This window comes from Vicia villosa, linkage group LG2, assembly GCF_029867415.1.
Source record: "Vicia villosa cultivar HV-30 ecotype Madison, WI linkage group LG2, Vvil1.0, whole genome shotgun sequence".
Lineage (NCBI taxonomy): Eukaryota > Viridiplantae > Streptophyta > Magnoliopsida > Fabales > Fabaceae > Vicia > Vicia villosa.
The window spans coordinates 23505610-23518719 of record NC_081181.1 but is presented as its reverse complement, the minus strand read 5'-3'; the positions used below and the strand labels follow the sequence as shown (position 1 = coordinate 23518719).

The 13110-nt window shown below is 40.3% G+C and overlaps 2 protein-coding genes across 2 annotated transcripts; both read right to left on the bottom strand.

Annotated features, from left to right (window-relative positions):
- Window positions 1-1049: 1049 nt before the first annotated feature.
- LOC131648708 (uncharacterized) lies at window positions 1050-4955 on the bottom strand. Its single transcript, XM_058918441.1, has 3 exons — window positions 4119-4955; window positions 3635-3872; window positions 1050-2149 (listed from the first exon to the last, which is right to left on the bottom strand). Exons 1-3 carry the CDS (start codon window positions 4953-4955, stop codon window positions 1050-1052), a joined length of 2175 nt encoding a protein of 724 aa, XP_058774424.1.
- Window positions 4956-8179: 3224 nt separating this feature from the next.
- LOC131648707 (uncharacterized) lies at window positions 8180-8685 on the bottom strand. The gene is made up of 2 exons (XM_058918440.1): window positions 8558-8685; window positions 8180-8482 (listed from the first exon to the last, which is right to left on the bottom strand). The coding sequence occupies exons 1-2, from the start codon at window positions 8618-8620 to the stop codon at window positions 8180-8182; spliced, it is 366 nt and encodes a 121-aa protein (XP_058774423.1). The 5' UTR covers window positions 8621-8685.
- Between the last annotated feature and the right edge of the window lie 4425 nt (window positions 8686-13110).

Here is a 13110-nt window from a genome sequence, read left to right as displayed (position 1 = left end):
TGCCAAGAATACCCTTCATGATCCCATTTGAGTAAGGAAGCTTATAAACACATATTCAGCCCGCGCTCATCAACACGGGCCGTGTTCCTGCACACGGGCGCCCGTGTTGATCCTCTGACTTTGGTTCAAACTCGCATTTCCAGCCACATTTCAACACGGGTGGCCGTGTTGATTAACACGGTCCGTGTGAGACCTTAAATTCATAATTTGGCTTTGTGTTCTTCATCAAAGTTGTAGCCCTTTTCGTTAGCAAAATTTTGCCACCGGAACCGCGTCAATCGGAGTTACGAAGCTCTAGTTATGATCAAAATACTACACACCTGTCACGATGAGAAACATGCTGAAAATTTCCAGATCTCACACTTGCTAACACGAGTCGTGTCAGCCCCGTGACTTTCATCTCTTTTGCATTTTCTTGGCCACGCTTCATCCTAACACGGCTAGTTTCAGGTGACACAGGTGGTCGTGTCAGACCTCATGTAGCTTGACTTTTCACTTCCTTCGAAACTCCCCTTTTTGACCTCATGTAGCTTGACTTTTCACTTCTCTTTGCATTTTACTTTTTTTTTACTGCGCTCTGACTCAACACGGGCCGTGTTGATGCACACGGGCGCCCGTGTTGATGTTCTTCTATGCTTTGAAATGGAACAATCTTTGTGCCTTGTGACTCGAGTTGCGCCTACCGGTCCAAACTTCACCACCTAATAAAACAAAATAGAACAAAGAAAAATGTTAAAGAAAACAAGCGTGGGTTGCCTCCCACGAAGCGCTTCGTTTAACGTCGCATGGCTCGACGGTTTACACCTCAGTCGGTGAGACGCAAATGATCGATCACTCCCGCTCCTACTCCAGGGCTTCAGCCGTTGTCCATTCACCTTGAACACATCTCCATTGTTTGGATTTTTAATTTCCACCGCACCATGAAGGAATACCGTTTGTACCACAAACGGACCAGACCACCGGGATTTTAATTTCCCAGGAAAAAGTTTAAGCCTGGAGTTGAATAGAAGCATTAACTGGCCTTCCCAGAATACTTTCTGTTTTATTCTCTAATCATGCCATTTCCGGGTGTGCTCTTTATAGACCTTAGCATTCTCATAGGCTTGATCACGGAATTCTTCTAGCTCATGGAGTTGAAGAATCCGTAATTCACCTGCTTTTTCCAGATCATAGTTCAAATACTTGGTAGCCCAAAATGCTTTGTGCTCAAGTTCAAGAGGGAGATGGCACGCCTTACCATAAACTAGTTGATACGGGGACATACGAATGGGGGTCTTGAATGCTGTTCTGTACGCCCATAATGCATCTTCAAGTTTCATAGACCAATCTTTTCTCGAAGCACTAACAGTCTTTTCGAGAATCTGCTTGATTTGCCGGTTCGAAACCTCCACCTGACCACTGGTTTTTGGATGGTAAGCAGTGGCAATCTTATGTTTCACATTGTACTTTTTCAACAGATTCTCCATTAACTTGTTTAAGAAGTGGGTGCCTTCATCGCTTATGAGTGCTCTGGGAACCCCAAATCTAGAGAAAATATTGGTTTTGAGAAAGTTTACTACCACCTCTGCATCATTTGTGGGTAGAGCGACTGCTTCAACCCACTTGGAGACATAATCAACGGCTACGAGGATGTAGTTCTTCCCAAAAGATGGTGGAAAAGGTCCCATGAAATCGATTCCCCACACATCGAACAATTCCACTTCAAGTATACCCTTCTGCGGCATCTGGTTTCTTTTGGAAATATTCCCTGTTCTTTGACACCTATCACATTCTTTCACAATGCTTTGGGCGTCTTTGAATAGAGTAGGCCAATACAACCCAGATTGTAGGACCTTTGCAGCCGTTCTATCACCACTGAAGTGTCCTCCATATTCGGAATCATGGCATGCTTTTAGCACATCCCTTTGTTCCTCCTCAGGTACACATCTTCTGATCAAACCATCGAGTCCCTTCTTGTATAGGAATGGATCATCCCATAAGTAGAACCTGCAATCATGTAAAAACTTTTTCTTTCTGTTAGAGTCAAAATCTTCAGGTACAATACCACCTACCAAATAGTTCGCATAATCGGCGAACCAAGGCACACCAATAACAGCGAGGATATGTTCATCAGCGAACTCGTCCTTTATCGGGTGCGTATCTTCTGTTTCTGCAATAGGTGACATTCGAGACAAGTGGTCAGCCACAGTGTTTTCAGACCCTTTCTTGTCACGAATCTCCACATCAAACTCCTGAAGGAGTAAGATCCATCTTAGCAACCTTGGTTTAGAGTCCTGTTTAGAAAAAAGATACTTCAAGGCAGCATGGTCAGTATAAACAATGACTTTAGAACCCAACAGATATTGCCTGAACTTATCAAAGGCATAAACAACAGCTAGCAAATCCTTCTCAGTAGTTGCATAGTTCATCTGTGCAGGGTTTAGCACGTGACTTGCGTAGTAAATAACATGTAATAACTTTTCTCTACGCTGTCCTAGAACTGCCCCCACTGCAATATCACTGGCATCACACATGATCTCAAAAGGTAGAGACCAATCCGGGGCTACAACAATTGGTGCCGACACTAATTTTTGTTTTATAGTGTCAAATGCTATGGTACACTTTTCATCGAAAACGAAGGCTTTGTCTTTAATCAACAGTGTAGTTAATGGTTTTGCAATTTTTGAGAAATCTCTTATGAACCTACGGTAAAAACCCGCATGTCCTAAGAAACTTCGAATACCTTTTTCGTTCATGTGGGGAGGCAGTTTTGCTATTACCTCTATCTTCGCTTGGTCAACTTCTATTCCTTTGTGAGAAATTTTGTGACCCAACACTATACCTTCGCGTACCATGAAATGGCACTTCTCCCAATTGAGGATCAAGTTGGTCTGTTGGCATCTTTCTAGAACAAGAGCAAGGTTAGTCAAACAATTATCAAAAGACTTACCAAAAACTGAGAAATCATCCATGAATACTTCCATATGTTTCTCAAGCATATCTGCAAAGATAGACTGCATGCATCTCTGAAATGTGGCTGGGGCATTACATAACCCGAATGGCATTCTTCTGTAAGCGAAAATACCAAAAGGGCATGTAAATGCGGTCTTCTCTTGGTCTTCTGGTGCAACAGCTATCTGATTATACCCCGAATAGCCATCGAGGAAACAGTAATAATCATGACCCGCTAACCTTTCCAACATCTGGTCGATGAAAGGTAGTGGGAAGTGATCTTTTCTAGTTGCTAGATTCAATCTTCGGTAATCTATACAGACTCTCCACCCTGTAACCATTCTTGTGGGGATCAACTCATTCTTCTCATTCTTGATTACCGTAGTTCCGCCTTTCTTAGGCACCACATGCACTGGACTCACCCATGAACTGTCAGATATTGGATATATCATCCCTGCGTCCAAAAGTTTTACCACATCCTTTCTAACCACTTCCTTCATTGCTGGATTTAGTCGTCGTTGAGGTTGGACGACCGGTTTGTGATCATCTTCCATTAAGATTTTGTGCATGCAAAGCGTTGGACTTATCCCTTTCAAGTCTTCAATTGACCATCCAAGAGCACTTTTATGCTTTTTGAGGACTTTGACAAGCTTATCCTCTTGAAGAAATTCAAGGTGAGAACTTATGATAGCTGGGCACTTACTTTCAGTGTCTAAAAAGACATATTTGAGGTTCTCTGGTAATTGCTTAAGTTCAGCCCCCTTCTTTGGTTCGTCTTTACTTCCTTCCACTAATGGTTGCCTTAGATCCTCCCATCGGTTGTGGCGAGAATTGTTGACACATGATGTTTCCATCATGGCTAAAACTTCACTGTCCTTTTCATCAATTATTTCTTCCTCTTCGAAGATTGATAAACTAAGAATTCTTTCCAAAGGTAGCTTCTGTGTTGTCAAAGAATTTTCTTCATCACAAATTTGCTCAATTACCTCAATGTGTTGACTCGTGGCAACCTCATCCTTGTACTTCATAGTGTTTCGCACATCAATCTTCAATTCTTCATCATAAACTTTCAAAGTCATTGTACCCTCTTCTATGTCGATCAAGCATCTCCCGGTTTCCAGAAAAGGTCTTCCCAAAATGATTGGTATCTCTTCATCTTCGGGCATCTCTAGAATAACAAAATCTACCGGAAACACGAACTTGTCTATTTTCACCAGCACATCTTCTACCACTCCGTAGGGTCTTTTAATGGATTGGTCAGCAAACTGAAGTGTCATACGAGTATCTTGTACTTTACCTATTCCCAATCTTTTGTAAATGGATAAAGGCATAAGACTCACACTTGCCCCCAAATCGATCAAAGCTTTCTTGAAATATCTATCACCAATTGCGCATGGGATCGTTACTGAACCTCGATCTCTCTTTTTAACTGGGATCTTCATTCCCTGCAAAATAGCACTACAAGTTTCAGTTAGAATAATCGGGTCGCTGTCGATTGTTCGCTTCTTCGAAATGATATCCTTCATGAACTTCGCATAGGTAGGCATTTGCTCCAGTGCCTCTAAGAATGGAATGTTTAGCTCAAGTTTCTTGAACATCTCTAAAAACTTCTCGAAGTTTTTCTCATGTTGTTCTTTCTTCTTATTCCTTGTGGGGAAAGGTAGTCTCACCGCTGGTTTAGGTGTAGCAACTTTTTCTTTGACTACCCCTTCTTCGCCTGTGACCTCTTTTCTTACTACCTCATTTTCTTTAATCTCCACATCTACTTCAATTATCATATCTTCTTCATCAGAGTTTTTCTCATGTGTTTCCTTCGATTTATTGCTCCTTGTTGTAACAGCGTTCACATGATTATTATCTCTAGGATTCGTAACCGTGGCACTTGGTAAAGCACCCTGTGGTTGAGTGTTGGTCATTTGTTGTGCAATCTGACTCATTTGAATCTCCAGATTTTTGATTGAAGCTCCTGTGTTCCTAAGAGTGCTCCTTGTTTCCTCTTGGAATTGAGAATTGTGAGCGGCCATCTTTTCAAAAGCAATTTCCCAATCTGCTTTCTTTGGTACCTGTTGTTGACCTTGAGTTTGGAACTGTTGCGGATGGTGCTGGAATTGTTGTTGATATGGAGTTTGGTGTTGTGGAGGTTTGTACTGTTGTGTCTGAGCTGGAACTTGGAACTGAGTTGATCCTTGCTTCTGAAAGTTTCCTTGTTGATCCTTCCATGCAAAGTTAGGATGATTTTTCCATCCTGGATTATATGTATTGGCATAAGGATTGTTTTGCCTTAACATATGAATCTGTTCCACCTGTTCTTGTGTTGCCACACAATGCATGGCAAAATGTGGCCCACGACATATTTCACAAACAACGGAGGTAGTTGGCTCAACTTGAGCTACTTTCTGTTCACCAATGTTCATCTTCTTCAATCTTCTCTCTACCTCAGCAGCAATTTGTTCTTCCATTTTAACTACCTGATCAGCAAGCTTCAAATCAATTTTTCCTTCTGGTTGGCTCATAGCACGGTCATATAACTCAATGTGCTCATTGGAGGCAATCGCTTCTATGATCCTCTTGATACCAGTGGCTGTTGAAAAGTTAGTTGAGCCACCGGCAGCAGTGTCGATAAGCTGTTTTGTCTTAAGTCGGAGACCATTAAAAAAAGTCTGCATTTGCTCGGTTGGGTCCATGTTATGAGTAGGACAAGCAACCAAACACCTCTTGAACCTTTTGTATGCGTCTCCCAGCGATTCCCCTTCTTTCTGCTTGAAATTCACAATATCATATCTTTTTCGAATAAAGACTGATGCAGGGAAATATTCATTAAGGAACGCCGTTTCCATTTGTTGCCATGTTATGATGCTTCCAGCTGGAAGTGAGTAAAACCACTCTTCCGCGTCTTCGGATAAAGTGAATGGAAACATCACGAGTCTCTTGGCTTCTTCAGAATGGCCTTCAATCTTCAATGATGTTGTTGTGGTGAGGAATCTTTGTAGATGCTTATTTGCATCTTCATTGATTCTTCCCGCAAACGGCTTGCTCTCCAACTGTCGGATAGTTGAAGGATGGAGTTGGAAGTGTGCCACATTGACCAGTTGGTTTCGATGGTCATTCTTCCAAGCGGGGCATTAGCCCTTCCATAGTCTCCTAAAAGCCTCTCTGGAGGAGGTGGATCAGCTGCCATAGTTTCAGGCTCAGATTCTGACTGCTCGGATGAAATAGATATTCTTTCTTCGTCTTCTGATTCTGAAACTATAGGAGATTCTCCTTTTGAAGCCAGTCGTTTCCGTTTAACTTCTCGGAGTCTTGCTCGCAATAGCCTTTCTGGTTCTGCGTCAAAAAGAAGTTCAGCTGAGGCCTTACCTCGCATACAAGATTAGAAGTCGATTAGTTTGAATTGAATAAAAAATAAAACTAAATAAATATAAATTCAGCAAAAATAAAATTTTAATTGCAGAGCAATAAAATTTTAACTGACTAATTAACACTTATATTTTGGCAATCCCCGGCAACGGCGCCAAAAACTTGATCGGTAAAATAGCAAGTGTACTATTTTGCCTCTGTAGTAATAATAGGGAAATTCCCCGAATGTCGATCTCAAGGACTGCGTAGTAATATCGAATTCAAATTATAGATCAATTAAGCAAAAACTAATATTGGGGTTTTGTTTGCAAATTGTCACTAAACAATAATTAAAATAAGCAGAAAAGTAAATTGGCCTTTTGACAAATATGAGTATTATGCTAGGGGTATAGTGTGTGATTGTTCCTGTAATAACCTTGGATTTAGATCTCTTCAACAAGTTCATAACCTTTAATTACCGCCCTTTAGATTATTTTCCCCTAAGTCCTTAGTGGGAAAACCTTTGAACATTCATCCTAACTCCTAAGTCCTTAGAGAATCATGATGAAATCAAGCCTTTATGTTATCAAGAGTTAACCAGTAACTATAGGGTATCCCTAGTCCTAGGTGATATCTACTATAGTCTAATCGTACAAAAACCTTAACAATCGCTGTCCGGCTGGTTGTTAATCGTAAATCAATCTTGTTGGTCCGACAAAGAAAGCATAGAAACCTTGTACAATTAAATTAAATAAGAAAACAAATCTATTGATGAACTCAAGAATTCAAAATCATTACAGAGTCAAATCAGGGACACCCCCTAGCATTAGGGTTTAGTTACTCATATTGTTCAAAGAAAACAAATTATAAAATAGATACATTACAAGAATTGAGATGAAAGTTGATCTTCAATCGCTTCCGTTCATGAAGACTTTCTTCTCTCCCAAACCCTTGTTTTCTCCAATCTTCAATCGTGTCTTCTCCTAGCCAAAAAGTCCCCTCTCTCTTGCCCTAAAGTTGTTTTTATAATCAATCTTCCATTCCGGTTGAAACCAAATGCCAAGAATACCCTTCATGATCCCATTTGAGTAAGGAAGCTTATAAACACATATTCAGCCCGCGCTCATCAACACGGGCCGTGTTCCTGCACACGGCGCCCGTGTTGATCCTCTGACTTTGGTTCAAACTCGCATTTCCAACCACATTTCAACACGGGTGGCCGTGTTGATTAACACGGTCCGTGTGAGACCTTAACTTCATAATTTGGCTTTGTGTTCTTCATCAAAGTTGTAGCCCTTTTCGTTAGCGAAATTTTGCCACCGGAACCGTGTCAATCGGAGTTACGAAGCTCTAGTTATGATCAAAATACTACACACCTGTCACGATGAGAAACATGCTGAAAATTTCCAGATCTCACACTTGCTAACACGAGTCGTGTCAGCCCCGTGACTTTCATCTCTTTTGCATTTTCTTGGTCACGCTTCATCCTAACACGGCCAGTTTCAGGTGACACAGGTGGTCGTGTCAGACCTCATGTAGCTTGACTTTTCACTTCCTTCGAAACTCCCCTTTTTGTACTTTTTGGCATTGATTTGTCTCGATTTATTCCTTTAAGCCTGCAAACAGTAAAATACACAACCAAAGCATAAAATGTAGAATAAAGAAATAAAACACTCAATAACATAACTTAAACATACTTAAAAACAACGGTAAATATATGTGTGAAAACCATTGATCAGTCAACAAAGAGTAAAATAAATGAATGCAACAAAATAACATCCCCTTTTTCCTTTCACACCGAGCATTGATGGCATAGTAAATGTTAGCGAGAATGGTGGGAGTTGGATCCTTATCAAAAATCCTAAAGGATGTAAAAACATGAATCGCAGCAGGATCAACATAATCAATGTTTTTAGGTAATAAAACAACACCAAAAATTAAAAGAGCCAAAAAATGTCCGCAAATGTCCGCAAATGTCCCATTGTTTCTTTTGAGCATAACACATAGCTTGAGACTCTAAGTAAGATCTCTTAATCCCATGTACATCACCATCATTCTTGTAATTAGATTCTAAATCCGTAGCGGGTACTCCTAAGGCTTTGGCCAAGTCAGAAATCTCAACTTCTTTCCCAATTCCTGTGTAAAATTCCTTTTTAGTCCTTGAAAATCCTAGCATAGCATCCATCTCTTCCAAGGTTGGAGCCAACTGAAAATCCTGAAAAGTAAAACACATGAGCGGTAGATCATAGAACTGAACCAAAGCGGTGATAGCTTCTTCTTGAACCTTTACCCTTAGCAGATCCAGAATATCCCCATAACGAACCACAAACCTATCCAAAGCGCTTGACGACATTTTCTCCTTGATTATTTTCAGCTTCTTGATGTTTGGGATTGAGATAGTAAAGCGGATGATGGGCTTCTTAGTACTCATTTTCCTGAATATTCACCAAAAGAATATATTCTTTTATATGTTTTTTTATTCCTGTGGATAAGACATGATGAAGAAATGCATATGATGAATGATGAATGCAAACAATTATATGATAAAAAATAATAAAAAAACATATAATTAAACACATAAGCACATAAGCCCTAAGTTCATAGGTTCGACGTAACGGCTTAGGGAGTCTACCCTTCCCATTGGTATGTTCTAACAAGGGTCTCATGGGGACGTTCGTAGCCTCCGAGACTTTTGTCTCTTTGGATTTTAGAACAACTCATTTGCCCATGAGGTTCGAGTTTCAGGGGTAGGTTCTCAGAGAGATCAGCCAAATACCCAGTCCTGTCCTCAACAAAGTCAAGCCTCGTTTTGGACATTTCCGAATATTCAACCCACTCTGAGTGGAATTATCATTAAGACTCGTAGGCGATGCAAGTCTCCTCTGGTCTTAAAGATAATTCCCACGCTTATGTTTTAACAGCAATTTATAATTATCCCAAAAATGTAGTAAAACAAATATTCAGTTAAGCAGATATTTATTTAAATGACTGTAAATAAATAAAACTGTAAATAAGTAAATAGAAAATTAAATATATAAAAAAACATAAACCCTAACCCCAAAATCCTAACCCTAAAAATTTAGCCAAACCCTAATAATTAACCATGTACTTGTTAGCTGAAGATTTCGTTTAGAAAGAATATCCTTTGAAGAGTTAGAATTCGAAGGAAGATGGTTACTGATGACCATTTATAAGATTAAAAATGGCTACTGATGGCCATGTTTCGAGAATGTTTGTTTGAGTTGGAATGAAGATAGTTAGAAATGGAGCTAGTTCGAAGAGAATCATCTTTGATACTTAAACGTTTTTTGCGAAATACGTAAAGTACTGAAGCTTAACGTGTTTTCGTGGCATTCTCAATTATGATCACGTTGCCACGCGTCGAAAGAGGATTCAGGCGGGAAGATTTGAATTTCGAAGTAGTTTGTGTAACTGCACAAAGACAGATGGCATCCCAGGGATTCTTGTGGGCAACGTGGCATCAGATTAGTGTAGGACCGTTAGGGTCGAAATTAGTATAAATAAGGGTCTTAATGTTAGGATTCCGTGTGTTCATTTTGTATAAATCACTCACAAACCACTCAAGTATCAAGTGTTTAGAGAACGAGTTCGCTGAGAAATGTACGTATGACACCAACACCAGTTTAATACATTTGTATTTTTCTTTATTCAAGCATCTTTTCATTATTACTACTTTCGTTTACTTCCTGTTACTTACATTCCTGCACTTCTTTTATTTCGTCTAACTTTCATTTCGAAGCACTTTATATTCCTGCATTTAACATTCTTGCACGTTACATTCTTGAACTTTACATTTCTGCAGTTTATACGCTTTATTTATATTTCTTTGTCGAAAGTCATGCTTACGTGTATAACAAGTGTTGTTTTTAAGTAAACATTCACACGATCATATCACAAACAAGTTTTTTCGAAGCCAGAACAAACAAGCATGAATCAAATCATATCGAAATACAATTGTTTGACTATGTCCTAGGATCAATCTAGTCGATCCTGCGAGTAACAAAAGTATATTTTATAGTTTGGAGGACTAGCGGTTGTTTACCGGAAATCATCGTAAACAAATTGGCACGCCCAGTGAGACAGTGTCAAACAGATTGTTATTAATTGATTGTTTTGTTTTGTCTAGAAAATATCAAGACCTTGTATGAACCTTAGGAACGGTAAATTAACCAACAGTGCACAACCGATTCCCAAACGAAGATACAACAAGAAAATGGTCAATGCGGCCAGTGGAGGGGGAGATCAGGATCCCCCACAAGGGTCAGGAACAGTAGCGGCAAATTCTACGCATGTTTCGACTTCTACTAAAGAGGCGCAGGCTATACCGGTTTCGACAGGATCAGAACCTATAGGTAGTTCCCAGGCGATACCCGAAAATACTACAAGGACGACAGGGACTGTACCAGTTTCGAGTTCGACAACCGCGCCTCCTTTCATCAGCGCAAGCGAGATACCACCTTTCTCGACAAACGCTGCAAGTCAATTATTTTCCCCAGGACCATCATCCACCTTCGAAGGATGGAGACCCAACAATCTATATGGAATGCCATATTCATATATGACAGGATTACAAGGACCAGGGCCTACATACACTACAACTAACCCGACGGCATTTTTGCCGAATGTCAGTTCGATAGGTCGAAGCGCACAGAATACTGGCTTCTCTGCCCAAATACCCCCTTTTTCTACAAATAGTCAAGCAGCATTTCGACAAGAAATGGATGCAAGTAACCATGATATGTTAGGGACTCTTGCTAAAGAATTGGGGTCGATTTTGAATCCATTAGCAACAAACATTGCTAGGACTAACCAGGATAATGTGGAAACTTTCCAAAAAATATCATCTCAAATAAATCGAATGGAGGATTTTTTAGGAGTTCCACAAAATAGGCGAAGAAACAACTAATCAACCTATCAGGAAGGGGAAACCGTTCTAGAACCAGTTTGAACCGCAGTACCACCACCTAGGCCAACACCAGTCGGACGAAACCAAGTGGTAGACTTAGAAACTCGAAGTCAAACGACTAACGTTGGCCAACAAGCAGTTGCCCAGCAACAGCCTAATGTAGTTGTAGTAAGAAGAGACGAACATCCTAACGAAGTTGTGCATAGGGTTAGGAGAGACAATTTGGCAACATAGAACAATCTCACTGCCATGATAGAGAGAATAATGGCTAACAATGGCCTCAATACTGGGCTTCGACGTCCAAATTATACATCCCCCATAGCGGAATATGTTATGCAAACATAATTGCCAAGGGGTACCAAAGTACCAAAATTCACTAAATTTTCAGGGGACACAAATGAATCAACGGTGGAACACATAGCCAGATATCTAACAGAAGCAGGGGATCTAGCAGGGAACGAAGATTTGAGAATTAAATACTTCCCTAGTTCGCTAACAAAGAATGCTTTTGTTTGGTTCACCACCTTACCCCCAAATTCCATAGATGCATGGGCACACTTGGAGAGATTATTCCATGAACAGTTTTACATGGGTCAAACCAAGATAAGTCTGAAGGAACTGGCTAGCAACAAGAGGAAGTTCACGGAGAATATAGATGATTACTTAAATAGGTTCCGTTTGTTGAAATCAAGATGCTTCACGACTGTCCCAGAACATGAATTAGTCGAAATGGCTGCAGGCGATTTAGATTATTCAATTAGGAAGAAATTGGATACTCAATACCTAAGGGACATGGCCCAGTTGGCAGACAGGGTTCGATAAGTCGAACGACTAAAAGCAGAAAAGGCCAGAGCAAATAAAAGTTACAAGAAAGAAAAGGTAGCATACGTCGAGGCTGAAGACGTTGAAGGCGAATCTTTCGAAGATTCATATAGCGTGGAAGAGGTCGAAATAGACCTAGCAGAGTTAAAAGAAGCGCCACCTTATTCTTGCAAATTGCTCACCCCTGCCAATGGAAAAAATCCAGTGGATAATGATAAAAATGATAGATTTCCGAAGAAAACTTATACATTTGACGTCACTAAATGTGACGAAATATTTGATTTGTTAGTAAAAGATGGCCAGATGATAGTGCCTCCTAATTCCAAAGTTCCTCTATTAGAACAACGGAAGAAACGAGGCTTTTGTAAATATCATGGTTTTTTAGGCCATAAAACCTCACAATGTTTTCTTTTCAGGGATCTAATTCAGAATGCTATCAAGGACGGATGTCTGAAATTCGCTGACAAAACCAAGAGTCATATGAAGGTTGACACAGACCCTTTGAATGTTGCTGCCACTAACCTGTGTGAACTACTTGACGTCAACATGGTGGAAGTGTCTGAAGTAGATGTTGCTGAATCTGAGACAATTTCAACTGGAAAGTAGGCTACTGAAAGCCTAAATGACAACAAAGTCTTCAATACTGATGTTGAAGAATCCTTTGATGCAAATATGACTGAAGATCAGAAAGAAAAAACTAGCGAGGCCACTGAAGACCTCAGGGTGAAACTTCAGCAGATACAGATTTCTGAAGCTCCTCCGGCAGTTGTTAACATGGTCAATGTTAGGCGTCCTTTGTCTGAAATAGAGGAACTAGAAAAATGGATGATAAGGGAGAAGGGAAACATTGAAATCCCACCAAGAGGGGAAAACTTGAAAGATTATCTCTGGAATTGTCATGAAAAAAATGGTGGAAAAATGCTGATGTGCCCAAGGTGTTCAATCATGCTGAATCGAAGGGTTCAGGCTAACTTTGAAAGGGCCTTACGAGAAATATTGGAACAACCCTGGAGAGGAGGAAACCCTTTGCTGAAGGTGTACCCGAAGATGGAAGAAAGTCTGGTGGGTTTCTTGGTCAAGTGTCATAAGGAAAA